The following is a 20,832-nucleotide window of genomic DNA, read 5'->3' on the forward strand; positions in this document are numbered from 1 at the left end:
AGATAGGGATAGGTATAAGGCTATCCTTCATATAAGATAGGGATAGGTATAAGGCTATCCTTCATATAAGATAGGGATAAGCATAAGGCTATCCTTCATATAAGATAGGGATAGGTATAAGGCTATCCTTCATATAAGATAGAGATGGGTATAAGGCTATCCTTCATATAAGATAGGGATAGGTATAAGGCTATCCTCCATATAAGATAGGCATAAGGCTATCCTTCATATAAGATAGGGATAGGTATAAGGCTATCCTTCATATAACATAGGGATAGGTATAAGGCTATCCTTCATATAAGATAGGGATAGTCCTAAGGATATCCTTCATATAAGATAGGGATAGTCCTAAGGATATCCTTCATATAAGATAGGGATAGGCATAAGGCTATTCTTCATATAAGATAGAGATAGGTATAAGGCTATCCTTCATATAAGATAGGGATAGGTATAAGGCTATCCTTCATATAAGATAGGGATAGGTATAAAGCTATCCTTCATATAAGATAGAGATGGGCATAAGGCTATCCTTCATATAAGATAGGGATAGGCATAAGGCTATCCTTCATATAAGATAGGGATAGGCATAAGGCTATCCTTCATATAAGATAGAGATAGGTATAAGGCTATCCTTCATATAAGATAGGGATAGGTATAAGGCTATCCTTCATATAAGATAGAGATGGGTATAAGGCTATCCTTCATATAAGATAGGGATAGGTATAAGGCTATCCTTCATATAAGATAGGGATAGGTATAAGGCTATCCTTCATATAAGATAGGGATAGGTATAAGGCTATCCTTCATATAAGATAGGGATAGGTATAAGGCTATCCCTCATATAAGATAGGGATAGGTATAAGGCTATCCTTCATATAAGATAGGGATAAGCATAAGATTATTCTTCATATAAGATAGGGACAGGTATAAGGCTATCCTTCATATAAGATAGGGATAGGCATAAGGCTATACTTCATATAAGATAGGGATAGGTATAAGGCTATCCTTCATATAAGATAGGGATAGGTATAAGGCTATCCCTCATATAAGATAGGGATAGGTATAAGGCTATCCTTCATATAAGATAGGGATAAGCATAAGATTATTCTTCATATAAGATAGGGACAGGTATAAGGCTATCCTTCATATAAGATAGGGATAGGCATAAGGCTATACTTCATATAAGATAGGGATAGGTATAAGGCTATCCTTCATATAAGATAGGGATAGGTATAAGGCTATCCTTCATATAAGATAGGGATAGGTATAAGGCTATGCTTCATATAAGATAGGGATAGGTATAAGGCTATCCTTAATATAAGATAGGGATAGGCATAAGGCTATCCTTCATATAAGATAAAGATATCCTTCATATAAGATAGGGATAGGTATAAGGCTATCCTCCATATAAGATAGGCATAAGGCTATCCTTCATATAAGATAGGGATAGGAATAAGGCTATTCTCCATATAAGATAGGGATAGGCATAAGGCTATCCTTCATATAAGATAGGTATAGGTATAAGGCTATCCTTCATATAAGATAGGGATAGGCATAAGGCTATCCTTCATATAAGATAGGTATAGGTATAAGGCTATCCTTCATATAAGATAGGGATAGGCATAAGGCTATCCTTCATATAAGATAGGGATAGGCATAAGGATATCCTTCATATAAGATAGGGATAGGCATAAGGCTATCCTTCATATAAGATAAAGATATCCTTCATATAAGATAGGGATAGGTATAAGGCTATCCTCCATATAAGATAGGCATAAGGCTATCCTTCATATAAGATAGGGATAGGAATAAGGCTATCCTTCATATAAGATAGGGATAGGAATAAGGCTATTCTCCATATAAGATAGGGATAGGCATAAGGCTATCCTTCATATAAGATAAAGATATCCTTCATATAAGATAGGGATAGGTATAAGGCTATCCTCCATATAAGATAGGCATAAGGCTATCCTTCATATAAGATAGGGATAGGAATAAGGCTATCATTCATATAAGATAGGGATAGGAATAAGGCTATTCTCCATATAAGATAGGGATAGGCATAAGGCTATCCTTCATATAAGATAGGGATAGGCATAAGGCTATCCTTCATATAAGATAAAGATATCCTTCATATAAGATAGGGATAGGTATAAGGCTATCCTCCATATAAGATAGGCATAAGGCTATCCTTCATATAAGATAAAGATATCCTTCATATAAGATAGGGATAGGTATAAGGCTATCCTTCATATAAGATAGGGATAGGTATAAGGCTATCCTTCATATAAGATAGGGATAGGTATAAGGCTATCCTTCATATAAGATAGGGATAGGTATAAGGCTATCCTTCATATAAGATAGGGATAGGCATAAGGCTATCCTTCATATAAGATAGGGATAGACATAAGGCTATCCTTCATATAAGATAGAGATAGGTATAAGGCTATCCTTCATATAAGATAGGGATAGGTATAAGGCTATCCTTCATATAAGATAGGGATAGGTATATGGCTATGCTTCATATAAGATAGGGATAGGTATAAGGCTATCCTTCATATAAGATAGGGATAGGTATAAGGCTATCCTTCATATAAGATAGGGATAGGTATATGGCTATACTTCATATAAGATAGGGATAGGTATATGGCTATCCTTCATATAAGTTAGGGCCAGGGACTAGTGATAGTATTCAGATATATTGGGCAGACTAGATGGGCCGAATGGTTCTTATCTGCCGGCACGTTCTATGTTTCTATGTATCGGGTGTAACTTCTGCTTTCATTCATTACACAATACTTGTTATTACGGATGACAATACATTGTGGCCCCAGGACAAGGAAGTATCTCACAGCAGCAGATATTATCTACATGTTCCTTCTACTGGAGTATACGATGCCGTAAAACCTTAAACCGCGTATACAGGGTGGATAATTGACAGGGTGGGGGTGACGTGGACGCTGCCGGTGAGAGGGTTAACCCACACAGGTCTGTGCATCATTTCCTATAAGTGTTCTGGAGATCCCGAAGACATAGGAACATGTCATGAATATACAGTAGTCAGTGGTCTCAAACCGTAGCCCTCCAGATGTTGCAAAACTTCAACTCCCAGCATGCCCAAAAAGCCAAACACCTGTCTGCCTCCTCCAGAGGATCCACACTGATCATGAAAGGTTAATCAAGGCTTCCCTTTTGCAAAACTTCAACTCTCAGCATGCCCAAAAAGCCAAACACCTGTCTGCCCCCTCCAGAGGATCCACACTGATCATGAAAGGTTAATCAAGGCTTCCCTTTTGCAAAACTTCAACTCCCAGCATGCCCAAAAAGCCAAACACCTGTCTGCCCCCTCCAGAGGATCTACACTGATCATGAAAGGTTAATCAAGGCTTCCCTTTTGCAAAACTTCAACTCTCAGCATGCCCAAAAAGCCAAACACCTGTCTGCCCCCTCCAGAGGATCCACACTGATCATGAAAGGTAAATCAAGGCTTCCCTTTTGCAAAACTTCAACTCTCAGCATGCCCGAACAGCCAAACACCTGTCTGCCTCCTCCAGAGGATCCACACTGATCATGAAAGGTAAATCAAGGCTTCCCTTTTGCAAAAGTTCAACTCCCAGCTTGCCCGGACAGCCGTTGGCTGTCCGGGCATGCTGGGAGTTGAAGTTTTGCAACATCTGGAGGGCCACGGTTTGAGACCACTGCTCTACATGTACGGTATCGGAGCCTGTGTCGTCCCTGTGCATCCTCTTTCTATTGTATTACAGGGGTTGTAAACTTTTGCAACCCCGTTTCTTAATCCGTTTCGTATATACGGCTCCCGTGCAAAGCTGTTACCATAGTTACAGACCACATACAGACTCTGTGTAGTGACCTCCTGCAGTCGTGTTCAGCTGGAAATTCCGCATACCCGTGCACACTCGATAAAGCTGATCATGCACGCGTTGTCTTTGATGAGATGGGAAGAAGCTGCTGTTAGGCTGTTTTTCCATTTGTTTGTTTTTATGCAAAAATGCACAAAAAAAACAAAAAAATATACAAAAAAAAAGCCACAGCGCCGCAATGTTGCTGCCAGGGGTTAACTGGGAGATGATAGGGATGTTTATTTCTTTACTGTTTTTTTTTTATTTTATTTTTTTTTATTATAATTTTTTTTATTTTTATTGGTTTTTTTTTTTTTCGGCTCAGGGGCAGTTTAAGAAATCTCGGCATGCTGAAACTATGGCGTGGTTTCTATCGAAGGGGGGGGGGGAACTCTTAAGAAAAACGTAGTAGAGATCCTTTTGTTACATGATGAATGAATGACTTGTAATGAAAAAAAAATGCCAAAAAAAAAAAACACATAACGCCAGAAATACGTTTTTTTGAAAGGTCGCTTGAAATTCATGGGTATTAAGAAGGGAGGGGGAGGGGGGGAGTGACACATGACTGCAGGATCAGACTGCACAAGGTTTGTTTGTAGTCTGTTACCATGGAGATGCATCGGAACTGTGTGCATAAAAATGTATTTTATTTTATTTATTTATTTTGAAGGTTGTCCAGTGATTTAATGTTTTTATTATTAGGGGTTACTATCGTTATAGGGGTACTCCGCTGCTCAGCGTTTGAAACAAACTGTTCCGGCGGCGGGAGCTCGTGATGGCATAGCCCCGCCCCCTTGTTATGTCACACCCCGCCCCCTCAATGCAAGTATATGGGAGCCGTCACGCCCCCTCCCATAGACTTGCATTGAGGGGGCAGGGTGTGACGTCATGTGGGGCCGGGGCTATGACATCACGAGCTCCCGACTCCAGCCTACGGAACAGTTTGTTCCAAATGTTGAGCAGCAGAGTACCCCTTTAAAAAAAAAAATTAAAAGAAAAGAAACTAAAAACGTTTACATGTTTTAACCTTTTTTTTTTTTCAACCTAACAAACTATGTTGCCCAGACCGCTGTTATTGCGCTTTTTTCTTTCCATCTTTTTATATACATAATATGTTGGATTTAAAGGGGTACTCTGGTGGAAAACTTTTTTTTTTAATTTTTTTTATTTTTTTTTTTAAATCAACTGGTGGCAGAAAGTTAAACAGATTTGTAAATGACTTCTATTTAAAAAAATCTTAATCCTTCCAGTACTTATCAGCTGCTGTATGATCCACAGGAAGTTCTTTCCTTTTTGAATTTCTTTTCTGTCTGACCACAGTGCTCTCTGCTGACACCTCTGTCCGTATCAGGAACTGTCCAGAGTAGCATAGGTTTGCTATGGGGATTTTCTCCTGCTCTGGACCGTTCCTGATCCGGGCATCAGGTGTCGGCAGAGAGCACTGTGGACAAGACAAAAAAGAAATTCAAAAAGAAAATAATTTCCTCTGTAGCATACAGCTGCTAATAAGTACTGGAAGGACTCCTACTCTGGACAGTTCCTGACATACCCAGAGGTGTCAGCAGAGAGCACTGTGGTCAGACAGAAAGAAATTCAAAAAGAAAATAATTTCCTCTGTAGTATTTAGCAGCTGATTAGTACTGGAAGGGTTAAGATTTTTAAATAGAAGTAATTTACAAATCAGTTTTTAACGTTCTGTCACCAGTTGATTTACAGAAAAAGGAAAAAAATTTTTCACTGGAGTACCCCTTTAATTGACAGCCTGTAGTGCTCAGTCCTGGCTCTTTTCAGCTTCTCTATATTTTGGATAATATAAGGGAGTTCCTCCATGACCTCAACACAGTGATCCCTCAACATACGATGGTAATCCGTTCCAAATGGACCATCGCTTGTTGAAACCATCGTATGTTGAGGGATCCGTGCAATGTAAAGTATAGGACAGTGGTCTACAACCTGTGGACCTCCAGATGTTGCAAAACTACAACACCCAGCATGCCCGGACAGCCAACGGCTGTCCGGGCATGCTGGGAGTTGTAGTTTTGCAACATCTGGAGGTCCGCAGGTTGAAGACCACTGGTATTGGAGGTTATACTCATGTGTCCCCGCCGCTCCGGACCGTCACCGCTCGTCACCGCTGCCCTGGATGTCGCTTTCCATTGCGGTCGCCGTGTCCCCGGGGTGTCCCCGACGCTCCGGCAAGGCCTCTGCTTCCCCTGGATCCGCGCTCTCGGTTGCCGCCATCACGTCGCTACGCACGCCGCTCCTATTGGATGACGGGACGGCGTGCGCAGCGACGTGATGACTATGATGGAGAGCGCCGACGATGCAGGGGATCCCGAAGAGGAGGCGCCGGAGCCCCGAGGACAGGTAAGTGATCGTCAGCGGACCATACGGGGCACCGTAAACGGCTATCCGGTGGCAGCTGAAGCAGTCTGCGCTGCCCAATAGCCGTTTATGCAATGGCCCCGACATACAAAAGCATCATATGCTGACGCTGCCTTCAACATGCGATGGTCTCTGAGAGTGATCGTATGTGGAAATGATCATAGGGCGGGGGGTCACTGTGTGTGTATATATATATATATATATATATATATATATATATATATGATATGGTATGTCAGGGCCATCATAGGTCGGGGGGGGGGGTCACTGTTTAATCCTACTGTGCACTGTCTGTATCTCTGCTGATGACGTTGCTTTGTGTTATATATGACGATGACGTGTAGATGACCATCATGGTGAACGATGCCTCTGTTGTGTCTCAGATACAGGACTGTACAGTTACCCGGATGTGGCAGACGACTATGGTGACCTTTTTCCACCCGGTTTCGGGTCCTATCCTCTCCATTTGGTAAGTGACACCCGGTAGCTCCAGCACTTGGGCCTCTTCCCTCTTCTCTCCATCTACATCACTTCTCGTGTCTCCACAGTATGACAGCCAGATGGACGTAGAGTCTTGTTCCGTGTCCTCCTCGTTGGATGAGATCCATGGTATGAACTTATCAGGTGTGTACACGTCTATCCCATCATCTGACTTAACATCGGGGACCTCAAAACGGTCAAGGGAGAAGAGAGAGAACCTCTAAAGTTGTGCTCATTAGGGATGTATGAGTACCGATCCCTTTTATCTTTTTCCAAGTACTCACAGATACCAATTAGAGTTGAGCGAACTTACAGTAAATTGGCTCGTAGCGAACCTCGCAGCTCGGCTGTTGATTACTTTAGTCTGCGTAAATTAGTTCTGCTTTCCAAGGAGTCCGGTTGTCTGGAAAAGGTGGATACAGACCTAGGGGACCTAAGACTGTCATCCCGGACTTTTCCGGACAACCAGATCCCTTGGAAAACTGAACTAATTTACACAGACTAAAGTAATCAAGGGCCGAGCCACGAGGTTCGCTACCAGCCAATTTACTTTGTTTGCTCAATTCTAGTACCAATTACTGATACTTTTTTTTTTTTATGTCATGTGACAGAAGAGATTGCTTTAGCCTTAGGAGAAAGTCGAACATAAGGCCCTTACTGACACTCATAATTAGGATATGCCTCCAGTAATAAGGTAGAGAATCCTCCGCCCTGTTAGGTAGGACCCCCCAGTAGGAAGGAAATCCAACCTATTAGGTAGAAGCCGCCAGTAGGTAGATACGGATTCTCCCTATTAGGTTAAAGCCCCCAGGATGGAAGTAGGAAACCCTCCTCTTTTAGGTAGAAGCCCCCAGTGGTTAGGTAGGTAGGCAACCTCCTGTTAGGAACATGCCCCCATTAAAAAGCTTTCTCCAATAAGTCCCCTCCAAAATATAATCATATTCACCTTCCCTCTACTCCTGTGCTACTAGTGGTGCAGGACCTTCTCCTTTGCTCTGTTATCCAGAGTGGTGCAGGACCTTCTCCTTAGTTCTGTTATCCAGAGTGGGGCAGGACCTTCTCCTTTGCTCTGTTATCCAGAGTGGGGCAGGACCTTCTCCTTTGCTCTGTTATCCAGAGTGGGGCAGGACCTTCTCCTTTGCTCTGTTATCCAGAGTGGGGCAGGACCTTCTCCTTTGCTCTGTTATCCAGAGTGGTGCAGGACCTTCTCCTTTGCTCTGTTATCCAGAGTGGTGCAGGACCTTCTCCTTTGCTATGTTATCCAGAGTGGTGCAGGACCTTCTCCTTTGCTCTGTTATCCAGAGTGGTGCAGGACCTTCTCCTTTGCTCTGTTATCCAGAGTGGTGCAGGACCTTCTCCTTTGCTCTCTTATCCAGAGTGGTGCAGGACCTTCTCCTTTGCTCTCTTATCCAGAGTGGTGCAGGACCTTCTCTTTTGCTCTCTTATCCAGAGTGGTGCAGGACCTTCTCTTTTGCTCTCTTATCCAGAGTGGTGCAGGACCTTCTCCTTTGCTCTCTTATCCAGAGTGGTGCAGGACCTTCTCCTTTGCTCTCTTATCCAGAGTGGTGCAGGACCTTCTCCTTTGCTCTGTTATCCAGAGTGGTGCAGGACCTTCTCCTTTGCTCTGTTATCCAGAGTGGTGTAGGGCCTGCTGCTTGCTAAAATTTTATAACCATGCTGCATATCCTGCACCCTTCCAGGTAATGGAGCCAATGATGCAGGGGCCCAAAGCACAAATAACAGGGGAGAGGGATTTTTTCAATGAAAAATGGAGGTAGAATTCCGGCTCCCAACACGGATAAAATCCAATTTTATTCCAAACGTAGTTAAAATCCAAGTGTATAACAACAAAAGATAAAAACACACACAAACGAAACGCACGCAGTGCGTTTCGTTTGTGTGTGTTTTTATCTTTTTTTATGCTACACTTGGATTTTAAAGGGGTACGCCGGTGGAAAACGTATATTTTTTTTAAATGAACTGGTGCCAGAAAGTTAAACAGATTTGGAAATTAAAATGAAGATAAAGGGGATTCAGCTCACCTGTTCCACACGTGCACGGCCAGCCTCAAGGAGAGAGCATAGGAGAAGGTGGAGCAGCACTGTGTAAAATCATTCCTTTATTGAAATCCAGGTTAAAAGTCCATAGACAAGCAGAAGAAAAAATGAGCACTGGGACAACAGTGCATCTGTGCAAGGTTGGAGCGCCTCTAGACCCCGACGCATTTCAGGCCGTTTGGCCAGTAGTCATCGCATTCACAGACTGGGAAGGGACGTTCCCCTTCAGGCTGTGACATCATCTGAAGCCATACAGGGGAGAACTTCCTCCCTCACTCTGCTACACACAGCACAGAACAGTTCAGTGTGAGATGAGCTATGATTGGCTAAGGCTGCACACACCTCTCATTTCCTGATTTTCGACTTCTGCCAGGCCAGCAGGAGTTCAAAGTCTGTGCAAGAGATGGGGGGGAATGTGCTCTGGACAGGTAATGAGACACCTAGTGGCAGCTTTTTTAAACATGAACATAAATAAAACATAAAAAAAACTTTTTTTTTTTAAACAAAGTATATTAGAAAGATTTTTTATTTACCATAAGAAGTGCAATAGCAAAAATTTGTTTTAGTGAGAGTGCCCATTTAAGCGATGGCAGTGCCTGGGACACTACGAGATGGTGTTTTTTTGTTAAGTTGTTTTTTTTTTTTTTTTTATGTTTTTTTTACTTCCCGGTAAAATAAAAAAAAATCTCTTTTCAGATCTGTTAGTTAAGGCAGAGCCGGCGTCTCCCTTCTCCTCCTCGTCTTGTGATTCCTCTTCCTCCTGTGATGGTCTCTACCCCGTGAGTACATCATTAGTTTAATGAAAGATAAGCGTCTCAGAGGTGTATGTGCCGCTGATCTCGCCCACATGTTGACACAGTGTTTCCCAAACGGTGTGGCTAATCTACAGCTGTAGTTCTGGAACAGCTGGAGGCACTCTGGTTAAGAAACACTGTATTAACGGTTCCGACATGCCTGTCTATATTGGGGCATTGAAGAACATAGGCTTTAGGGCAGTGTTTGGCAAACGGTGTGCCTCCAGCTGTTGCAAAACTACAACTCCCAGCATGCCCGGACAGCCGAAGGCTGTCCGTGCATGCTGGGAGTTGCAGTTTTGCAACAGCTGGAGGCACACTGTTTGCAAAACCCAGCTTTGGGGTGTCCATGCTTTATCTGGACCTCCATTGACCATTCCCACCCACACAGTGACCATTAAAGGGGTGAAAAACATTTCTTTTTTTTTATTTTTATTTTTTTGTCAACTGCTGCCAGAAAGTTAAACAGATTTGGAAATTACTTCTATTCAAAAAAAATCTTTATCCTTCCATTACTTATTAGCGGCTGTATATTACAGAGAAAGTTCTTTTTGTTTTTGGATTTCTTTTTTTTTCCTTTCTGTCCACAGTGCTCTCCGCTGACACCTCTGTCAGAATCAGGAATTGTCCAGGTTTGCTATGGGGATTTGCTCCTGTTCTGGACAGTTACTGATACGGACAGAGGTGTCAGCAGAGAGCAGCATGGACAGAAAAAAAAATCCAAAAAGAAAAGAACTTTCTCTGTAGTATATAGCAGCTAATAAGTACTGAAAGGAGAAATATTTTTTTTTAAATAGAAGTAATTAACAAATCTGTTTTAACTTTCTGGCACCGGTTGATTAAAAAAGAAAATTTCCACTGGAGTACCCCTTTTAAAGGGGTAGTCCAGTGCTGAAAAACGTATCCCCTATACTAAGGATAGGGGATAAATTTCAGATTGCAGGGGAGCCGACCGCTGGGGCCCCCTGCGATCTCTCTGTACGGGGCCCCGGCTCGCTGGCCAGATAGCGGGTGTCGACCACAGCACGAAGCGGCGGCCGACACTCCCCCCTCAATACATCGCTATGGCAGAGCCGGAGATTGCTGAAGACAGCGTTCCGGCTCTGCCATAGAGTTGTATTGAGGGGGTGTGTCAGCTCCCGCTTTGTGCGGTGGTCAACGCGCCCCCTTCCCGCGGGCCGCTGGGGCCCTGTACAGGAGATCGCTGTCGGACCCCCCGCGATCTGAAACTCATCCACCATCCTTAGTATAGGGGATACGTTTTTCAGCACTGGACTACCCCTTTAACCATCTCCTATACGTACATCCTTGTCTTACGGATCTTATTGTCTTTTTGCTCAGCCCTCTCTAGGAGACACAGGGACCTCGGTGAAGGTTGAGCTGCCACCCTCGCCCTCAAGTACAAGCCTGGAGGTGCCATCCGCTCCATGCAGCGCTCTGCAAATAACTCTGCTCCCAGTGTCGGCGGCAGGTGGGTGCATTGTCGGGTCATTTACATAAACGCCCAGACCAGTCTATGTACATTACAGAGAACCTCTCATGATCTTGTTTAATTTTTATAATTCTCCCAGGTCACTGCCCCCATCATGATAAACCACCCCCGGCCTTTATTTTTTATTATTTTTTAGTTTCCTACCTTGATATTGCTCTGTATTTTCTGCTCAGTCAGATAGGAAAGGGGCGTTCCCCAGGAGGCGTGACATCATCTGAAGCCATACAGGGGAGAACTTCCTCCCTCACTCTGCTACACACAGCCCAGAGCAGTTCAGTGTGAGATGAGCTATGATTGGCTAAGGCTGCACACACCCTCCCTCAGCACTCCAGACTGCATTTCCTGATTTTGGACTTTTGCCAGGCCAGCAGGAGTCCAAAGTCTGTGCAAGAGATGGGGGAAATGTGCTCTGGACAGGTAGGGAGACACCTAGTGGCAGCATTTTTAAACACAAAACATAGAAAACTTCATTTTTTTTAAGCAAAGTACATTAGAAAGATTTTTTATTTACCATAAGGAGTGCAATAGTAAAAAAAATGTTATTGACAGTTCCTATTTAATATCACTTATCCTGCTATGCCGAGGCCGGTGAACTGGGATTATAGCTACTCTTACCATTTCTTCCTTCCTATGGATAGGGGAGCTGTCTTCTGTGCTCCCATAGACTATAAGTGGAGCAATGGTCAGGTACACTTATTGCTGTTTAAAGGGGTACTCCCATGGAAAACTTATTTATTTATTTATTTATTTTTTAAATCAACTGGTGTCAGAAAGTTAAACAGATTTGTAAATTACTTCTATTAAAAAAGCTTACATTTTAGGAACTGTCCAGAGCAGGAGAAAATCTCCATAGCAAACCTATGCTGCTCTGGACAGTTCCTAAAAGGGACAGCAGAGGTCAGCAGAGAGCACTGTGGTCAGCAGAGAGCACTGAGGAAATGCATTTATTTTTGGGATTTCTCTTTTAGTATACAGCCCCTAAAAAGTACTGGAAGGATTAAGATGTTTTAATAGAAGTGATTTACAAATCTGTTTAACTTTCTGGCACCAGTTGCTTTAAAAAAAATAAAAAATAAAAGTTTTCCAGGGGTGTACCCCTTTAAGTAGTCCCCATTCTAGAGATTGAATGGGGGTCTGTGCACTGTGGACAGGGGATAGTTGTCCCTTGACAACAGCGTCACCTACACTAACCTGCCAATACTGCCTGTGATGCTGGGTACAAGATCTTTAAAGGGGTACTCCAGTGGAAAGCATTTTCTTTTAAATCAACTGGTGCCAGAAAGTTAAGCAGATTTGTAAACCCTTCCGGTACTTATTAGCAGCTGTATGCTACAGAGGAAATTCTTTTCTTTTTGAATTTCTTTTTGTCTTGTCCACAGTGCTCTCTGCTGACACCTGATGCCCGTATCAGGAACTGTCCAGAGCAGGAGAAAATCCCCATTGCAAACCTATGCTACTCTGGACAGTTCCTGACACGGACAGAGGTGTCAGCAGAGAGCACTGTGGACAAGACAAAAAAGAAATTCAAAAAGAAAAGAATTTCCTCTGTGGCATACAGCTGCTAAAAAGTACTGGAAGGGTAAAGATTTTCTAATAGAAGTCATTTACAAATCTGTTTAACTTTCTGACACCAGTTGATTTAAAATGAAATGTTTTCCACAGGAGTACCCATTTAAAGGTGTTGTCCAGGATTAGGAAAACACTTCTTCTTTTTGCAGAAAACAGCACCACTCCTGTCCACAGGTTGTGTCTAGTATTGCAGTTTAGCTCCATGAAAGTAAATGGGACTCAGCTGCTGTACTACATTCAACCTGTAGACAGTAGTGGCACTGTTTTTGCATAAACAGCATTTATCTTATTGTGGACAAACCTTATTTTTATACACTGAGCTGTTCTTGGGATATCCCCAATAATTCTATTATGTTAAAGGGGTACTCCGCTAAGACATCTTATCCCCTATCCTAAGGATAGGGGATAAGATGCCTGATCGCGGGGGTCCCGCTGCTGGGGTCTGATTACTGGCGATCACGGGGACTGAGGATAGTGATGTCACGGCTCCGTCCCTATGTGACGTCACGCTCCGCCCCTTCAATGCAAGCCTATGGGAGGGGGCATAGGCTTGCATTGAGGGGGTGGGGCGTGATGTCACACGGGGGCGGACCCGTGATGTCACTATGCTCCGTCCCCGTGATCGCCAGTAATCAGACCCGGAGCGAGCACACTCCGGGGCTGATTCTAACTGGGTGCGTCGTGGAAGATCACGGGGGGTCCCCAACGGCAGGACCCCTGCGATCAGGCATCTTATCCCCTATCCTTTGGATAGGGCATAAGTTGTCTTAGTGCGGGAGTACCCCTTTAATGTGTGTCTTTGGTGCACTCAGGTGTTTCCTATCCTCTGGGTGCACTGGTACGCCCGTCTGGCTGCATTCCCCCATATAAATATTTCTGCTGTAAAAGTTGCGCGTGCGCATTCATACATTGGGCCAGCGGGGCTTGAGTCCATGCACCGGGTCTTGCAGCTTATTGCAGCTACATGCAGAAAATGAATGTTATGAATATTTATTCGGGGGTTGTGCATCAGGGACCAGCCAAATGGGCATCCCAGTGAACCAGTGTGCTAGGACAAACCTCTAGTCCACAAAAGACATTAATTTACACATTAGAATTATTTCTGAGGATATCTGAGCAATGGCGCCATGTAGAGAAAAAATAGCCCTGGTGAAATGGCGTCTCCATATTAATATACCAAAAAAAAGATCAAAAGATTATAATCAGGAAATGGAAACCGAATACTGAAAAGAACCTGTTTCAGTATCTGCCTCTAAATTAGGAAAATGTATTTAGGCAACACATTCCCTTTAAATGAGGCTATACTGGCCTGTTTAGTGGCTGCGTACGGTTTAGAGTGGTGCTCTTTCTACTTGTAACCATATGCAACCTTTTAACAGGGGTCTCCTGATCCTCCATTTACTACTCTTCTAATGCACTTTACTTAATTCACTTTGTATTGCATTTGTATTATTTATTATATACAAGTAGAAATAATATAAAGATATATAATATCAAAATATTAAAAAAATGTATATATATATACACACACACATGTATATGTAATGTGTGTGTGTGTGTGTGTGTGTATATATATATATCATTTTTCTTTTTTTTATAATAAAATAAAAAAATACATAAATAAATATACATACACACACACATATTTTATATATATACACACATACATACACACACTACATATATATTTATTATTATAATAATATATATTTATTATTAATATATATATATATATATATATATATATATATATGTAGTGTGTGTGTGTATGTATATATATATATATATATATATATATATATATATCATTTTTCTTTTTTTTTAATAAAATAAAAAAATACATAAAAAAATATACATATACACACACACACACACATTTTTATATATATATATATATATATTTTAATAAACAATATATACACATACACATATATATATATATATATAATAATAAATATATATATATATGTAGTGTGTGTATGTGTGTATATTTTGTTTATAAAAAATATATATATATTAAAAAGTGTGTGTGTGTGTGTGTATATATGTATATTTTTTTATGTATTTTTTTATTTTATTATAAAAAAAAGAGAAAATTATATATACACACAATTTTTTTAATTTTTTAATTTTTTTAAAATTTAAAATAAAACATATTTTTTATTTTCTTTCACCTTAACCATAAAGCAGATATTCTCTGAGGCTGCACAGTGATGACAGGAAGCCATGTACTGTCCGCTCTGTTATTAATAGAGGAGTGAGATGACTTTACATTTCCTGTTTTGTCGGTAAAGACCTAAGAGGTGACGACTGGAAAAGCTTCTTTTCTCATTTGACACAATATTGTAGCCCCATAGGTCTTCGTGTTTTGTGGTCCTGTCAGATCAGCGGTAGAAGATCGAGCTGGATATAGAGTGGTAGTCACATTGACACTAGCGCGTGGCCGGATATGTACATGGAATGATTGGTCTCTGTTCAAGGTCAGACCAATGACCCGGGTGACACGCCAGGCAGAGAGCGCACTGCATTGCAGCCCCCCTTTTTTGAAATTGCAGCGGCCCGCCCCGGTGGTTACTATTAGGCGCAAGAAGCGCTAAGATGGTGCTGAGTGCTAAAATAATTCAATGATCTAGACCAGTGTTTCCCAACCAGGGTGCCTCCAGCTGTTGCAAAACTACAACTCCCAGCATGTTGGACTATATAGTAGTTTATAGTAAAGGTCAGTGTTTCCCAACCAGGGTGCCTCCAGCTGTTGCAAAACTACAACTCCCAGCATGCCCGGACAGCCGAAGGCATGCTGGGAGTTGTAGTTTTGCAACAGCTGGAGGCACACTGGTGTAGGGGACGCCGCACTTTGTCAGGATCGGTGAGGATCACATATATGGAGTCCCGCAGATCATAAAACGCTATTAATACTCCAGTCCCATCTGTTCTCAGTTACTCCGCCCCTCCATGGCCGTCTCTTCTGTCTCTGGACATTTCGGAGCAGTGTTGTTAGGTTCAACCTGTAAGTCAACCATTATGATGGAACGACCCTACTGGATGGTGTCATCAGCAAATCCCATATTACAGCTCGTATTTCAGGATGCGGTGATGGTAGTGGCGGAGATGTGTATGAATACGTCCTGTATCGTCCGCGCTCATCATCCCCCGCCCTGATGTCATCGCACTAGAGATGAAAGTCTAAAGCGTCCTCCCTGATGGTGGTTTCCACTCAACGGGGGCTTTCCTGCTCTATCATAAAAGGGGTATTCCGGCGAAAAACTATTTTTTTTCAAATCAACTGGCTTCAGAAAATTAAACAGATTTGTAAATTACTTCTATTAAAAAATCTTAATCCTACCAGTACTTACCAGCAGCTGAAGTTGAGTTGTTCTTTTCTGTCTGACCACAGTGCTCTCTGCTGACACCTCTGTCTGCCTCAGGAACTGTCCAGAGTAGGAGAAAAATCCCCATAGCAAACCTCTCCTGTTCTGGACAATTCCTGAGACAGACAGAGGTGTCAGCATACAACTATATATAGTCCAACATGCTGGGAGTTGTAGTTTTGCAACAGCTGGAGGCACCCTGGTTAGGAAACACTGATATAGAGGACATTGAGTAATGAGAGTATGATGGTCACGCTCCATCTTGTCATCCTCTGTCTCTTGCAGCCCAGTCAGGATGTCTCTTGAAGTCTTCCAGCTCTATTTCAAAGAAACCGGCCTTACAACCGAGACCCCCGCCAGGGACCAATCCACCCGCCACCCCAAGCAGCACACCGCACGCCATTATCCTGCACCCAGTGACCAGCGCACCGCCTCCTCCCATCGTGCCAACTCTGACAGGTAAGACCCACCTTGGCGGTTCTCACGCCTCCAGGACTAGTGTGGTGTTGGGTTAGGGGGGGGGGGGGTTCTCTGCCTTGGTTGAGACTCAGAGGGGTCAGGGAAGCTGGGATGTCATAATAATTCTTTATTATTTATAAAGCGCACACAGATTCCGCAGCGCTGTACTCTGATTGGTCCCTGTGCCCATTGGGGTTCACGATATATATTTACCTATCATTATGTTTTGGGGTGTGGTAGAAAATTAGAGTACCCGGAGGAAACCCATGCAAAATCGGGGAGAACATACAAACTCCTCGCAGATGTCGTCCCGATACATCGGGTTATAGTGTGGGTGAACAGGAGACAGGTGCGGGGCTTCTAACCTATATATATATATATATATATATATATATATATATATATATATATGCACCTGTAGTCTGGTGCCCGGTCCCTCAATCTGCACAAGCGCTTACGTGACCAGCCCCCATGAATATTCAAATCCGGCAGACCCGCCTCCAGCGCACAATTCAGCGCTGGAAGAAGCGGAACTTCAGAGGGACCGGGCGCCGGACTGCAAGTATGTATATTAATCAGGGACCTCGCATCTGTCTCCTGTTCACCCGCACTGTAACCTGGGTATATCTGGTTTAGTGTGGGTGAACAGGTGACCGTTTTCCTTTTAAAGGGGTACTCTGGGGAAAACTAATAAAAAAATAAAATAAAAAAAATATATATATATATATATAATAAATAAATATGTTTTAGGGATGTCCCGAAACCAATACTAGTATCAGTATCGAAGTTGATACTAGCCATTTGCATGGTATCGGGGACTCGTTTAATGTCCCCCATACCATGTCCGATACATGCTGCCGTCCACATCATAGTGTTCCATTGAGGAGCAGGTGACACACACGTCACTCCACCTCCTCCCCTGCGCCCAGCGTAACGCTACGGAGGAAGCAGAGTGACGTTTATGTCACATGCTCCTCCATAGGACGACACGATGCGGACCAGAGGACGGGGCAATGGAGCGCCAGCACCCGACAGAGGACAGCTGCAGGTGAGCTGTCTGCAAGGAGGGGGCTACTACTAATGTCTACAGGGGGGCCCTGCTGCTGTCTAAGTGGGGAGCCCTGCTGCTGTTTAAATGGGGGCCCACTGTCTAAAGGGGGGCTGCTGTCTACAGGGGGGCTGCTGGTAATGTCTGCCGGGGGGCTGCTGTCTACAGGGGGGCTGCTGTCTACAGGGGGGCTGCTGTCTACAGGGGGGCTGCTGTCTACAGGGGGGCTGCTGTCTACAGGGGGGCTGCTGGTAATGACTGCCGGGGGATACTCCCTACTATTAAAGACAATCTTACAGAAGAGTCACCTGCACTATTTTGAATGTATATGTAGATAGGTCAGGTGACCCGGTTTCTGCCGCTTCTCACCATGTGGTCATCGGTTTCGCCGCCAATGCAAATTCCCTGTTCTGTCCAATGGAGAAGAGAGAAATCTTGGCTCATACTACTTTTTTATTTTTTAAATCAATTGTTGCAAGAAAGTTAAACATATTTGTAAATTACTTCTATTTAAAAATCTTAATCACATGATGAATGAATGACTTGTAATGAAAAAAATGCCAAAGCTCCCAAAAAAACAAAAAAAAACGCCAGAAATACGTTTTTTGTAAGGGAGGGGTTAATATCATTAAAGGGGTACTCCGATGCCCAGCGTTTGGAACAAACTGTTCCGAACGCTGGAGCCGACGCCAGGAGCTCGTGATGTCATAGCCCCGCCCCCTTACTACGTCCCACCCCTCCCATAGACTTGCATTGAGGGGGCAGGGTGTGACGCCATGAGGGGGTGGGGCTATGACGTCACGAGCTCCCAGCTCCAGCATTCGGGACAGTTTGTTCCAAACACTGAGCAGCGGAGTACCCCTTTAAAAAAAAAAAAAAAAAAGAAACAAACAAAAAACTTTGACATGTTTTAACCTTTTTTCAACCTAACAAACTATGTTGCCCAGACTGCTGTTATTGCGCTTTTTCTTTCCATCTTTTTATGTACACAATATGGTGGATTTAAAGGGGTACTCCGATGAAAAACTTAGTTTAAACTTAGTCCTTCCAGTACTTATCAGCTGCTGTATGCTCCACAGGAAGTTCTTTTCTTTTTGAATTTCTTTCCAGTCTGACCACAGTGCTCTCTGCTGACACCTCTGTCCATATTAGGAACTGTCCAGAGTAGGAGCAAATCCCCATATCAAACCTCTCCTGCTCTGGACAGTTCCTTATATGGACAGAGGTGTCAGCAGAGAGCACTGTGGTCAGACTGGAAAGAAATTCAAAAAGAAAAGAACTTCGTGTGGAGCTTGCTGGGAGTTGGTTTATGCAACAGCTGGAGGTCCACAGTTTGGAATAGCCCACTGCTTTAAAGGGGTACTCCGCTGCTCTGTGTTTGGAACAAACTGTTCTGAACGCTAGAGCTAGTTACATCATAGCCCCGCCCCCTCATGACGTCACTCCCCCACCCCCTCAATGCAAGTCTATGGGAGGGGGCGTGACAGCCGTCACGCCCCCTCCCATAGACTTGCATTGAGGAGGGCAGGGAGGGGCGTCATGAGGGGGGCAGAGCGTCCAGAAAACATCCTGTCGGGTCAATCTATTGAAGGATGTGATATAGTGACCCCTTCAGGATGCCAGGCGCTATTACATGTTGAGAATGATTAAAAGGGGTAAACTGTTCTGAACGCTAGAGGTAGTTACATCATAGCCCCGCCCCCCTCATGACGCCCCTCCCCCACCCCCTCAATGCAAGTCTATGGGAGGGGGCGTGACGGCTGTCACGCCCCCTCCCATAGACTTGCATTGAGGAGGGCAGGGAGGGGCGTCATGAGGGGGCGGAGCTATGATGTAACTACCTCTAGCGTTCAGAACAGTTTACCCAACATGTAATAGCGCCTGGCATCCTGAAGGGGTCACTATATCACATCCTTCAATAGATTGACCCGACAGGATGTTTTCTGGACGCTCCCTGCACTTACTGTCGCTACGTCATGTGACATGTGTGCGCTGCGCCTTTATTGGATCAAAGAATTATATGAGGAAACGGAACACAGATGGAAAAGCCATAAACCAGAATAGAGCTGCTGTAAAGTTATTTATCCAGGGGAGGGGGGGGGGGGGGGGGGCAGGATGAGAGCGCACAGCAGATGTCCTGGCAAAATAATTGTCACTCCGGAAAAAGATTCGTTGTCTGGGTGCGAAGTAGGAGTCATGTGAAGCGGAGAGCACACGTCCCGTCTTTCCTTAATTTCTGGCGAGTCCTTAGGACCATTGTGGGTGAGAACTGTAGGAACGTCCACAATGTATCTGCATTACTGCAGTACCTAACACGGCACCCCTGGCAATCTGGTACTGCACCTTATCCTTTTTCACTTAAAGGGGTACTCCGGTGGAAAAAAAAAAATTCAGATCATCTGGTGCCAGAAAGTTACAAAGTTGTAGATTAATCCAACAGCACTCGCTTCTCCGCTGTAACTTCGCTGTTAAACAGATTTGTAATTTACTTCTTTTAAAAAAAATCCTTCCAGTACTTATGAGCTGCTGTATGCTCCATAGGAAGTGCTTTTCTTTTTTAATTTCCTTTCTGCCTGACCACAGTGCTCTCTGCTGACACCTCTGTCCATGTCAGGAACTGTCCGGAGGAGGAGTCATATCCCCATAGAAAACCTATCCTGCTCTGGACACTTCCTAAAATGGACAGAGGTGTCAGCAGAGAGCACTGTGGTCAGGCAGAAAAGAACTACACATGTTCCTCTGTAGTATACATCAGCTGATAAGTACTGGAAGGATTAAGATTTTTTAATAGAAGTAATTTAGTTTATTTTATTTTTTTTTTTTTTTTTTACTGCATAACTAGGCAGAGTAGCCACTCGGGAGCTATGGAAAGTTGGATGTTGTAATGTTTTCTCAGATGCAGATTTAAAGTAGTACTCTAGTGGAATGTAACTTATCCCCATATCTGGGCAAATGGGTAAATGTTCTTGCCATGGAAATACCTGTCCATTCTTTGTGCTCGGACATGCATTGCCGTCAATGGAGATCCCACATTTCCGGGCGGACATTCCGCGCTCAGCAGCGCCAACTGATTCAGCCGGCACTAGGACCGCTCGGACATGCGCCGTCTCCATTGAGGGCAATGCATGTCCCAGCGAATTCTGCCTAAAAACGGAATATGAATTTTTTGCTGCGGAAAGTCGTGTGGACGGTGCAGCAAAATTCCATAAAAAACATGGGAGTCAAACTTTCCCAATGGATTCCGCTCGGGTGAATGGGCCCCAAGTCTTCAGAATTGATCTGCTCTTGTAGATGAGTGGTCTCCAAACTGCCTCCCTCCA

General features: G+C 43.5%; 1 protein-coding gene across 1 annotated transcript in view; it reads left to right on the forward strand.

The window, feature by feature from the left end:
- ATF6B (activating transcription factor 6 beta) overlaps positions 1–20,832 on the forward strand; it is a 66,758-nt gene that overhangs the window by 11,621 nt on the left and 34,305 nt on the right. Inside the window, exons 5-9 of the mRNA XM_056541449.1 lie at positions 6,629–6,714; positions 6,794–6,869; positions 9,479–9,561; positions 10,918–11,047; positions 16,291–16,464. Of these exons, the coding sequence (XP_056397424.1) occupies positions 6,629–6,714; positions 6,794–6,869; positions 9,479–9,561; positions 10,918–11,047; positions 16,291–16,464 (549 nt within the window). The remainder of the gene's footprint in view (positions 1–6,628; positions 6,715–6,793; positions 6,870–9,478; positions 9,562–10,917; positions 11,048–16,290; positions 16,465–20,832) is intronic.

Source organism: Hyla sarda, chromosome 9 (genome assembly GCF_029499605.1).
Source record: "Hyla sarda isolate aHylSar1 chromosome 9, aHylSar1.hap1, whole genome shotgun sequence".
NCBI lineage: Eukaryota > Metazoa > Chordata > Amphibia > Anura > Hylidae > Hyla > Hyla sarda.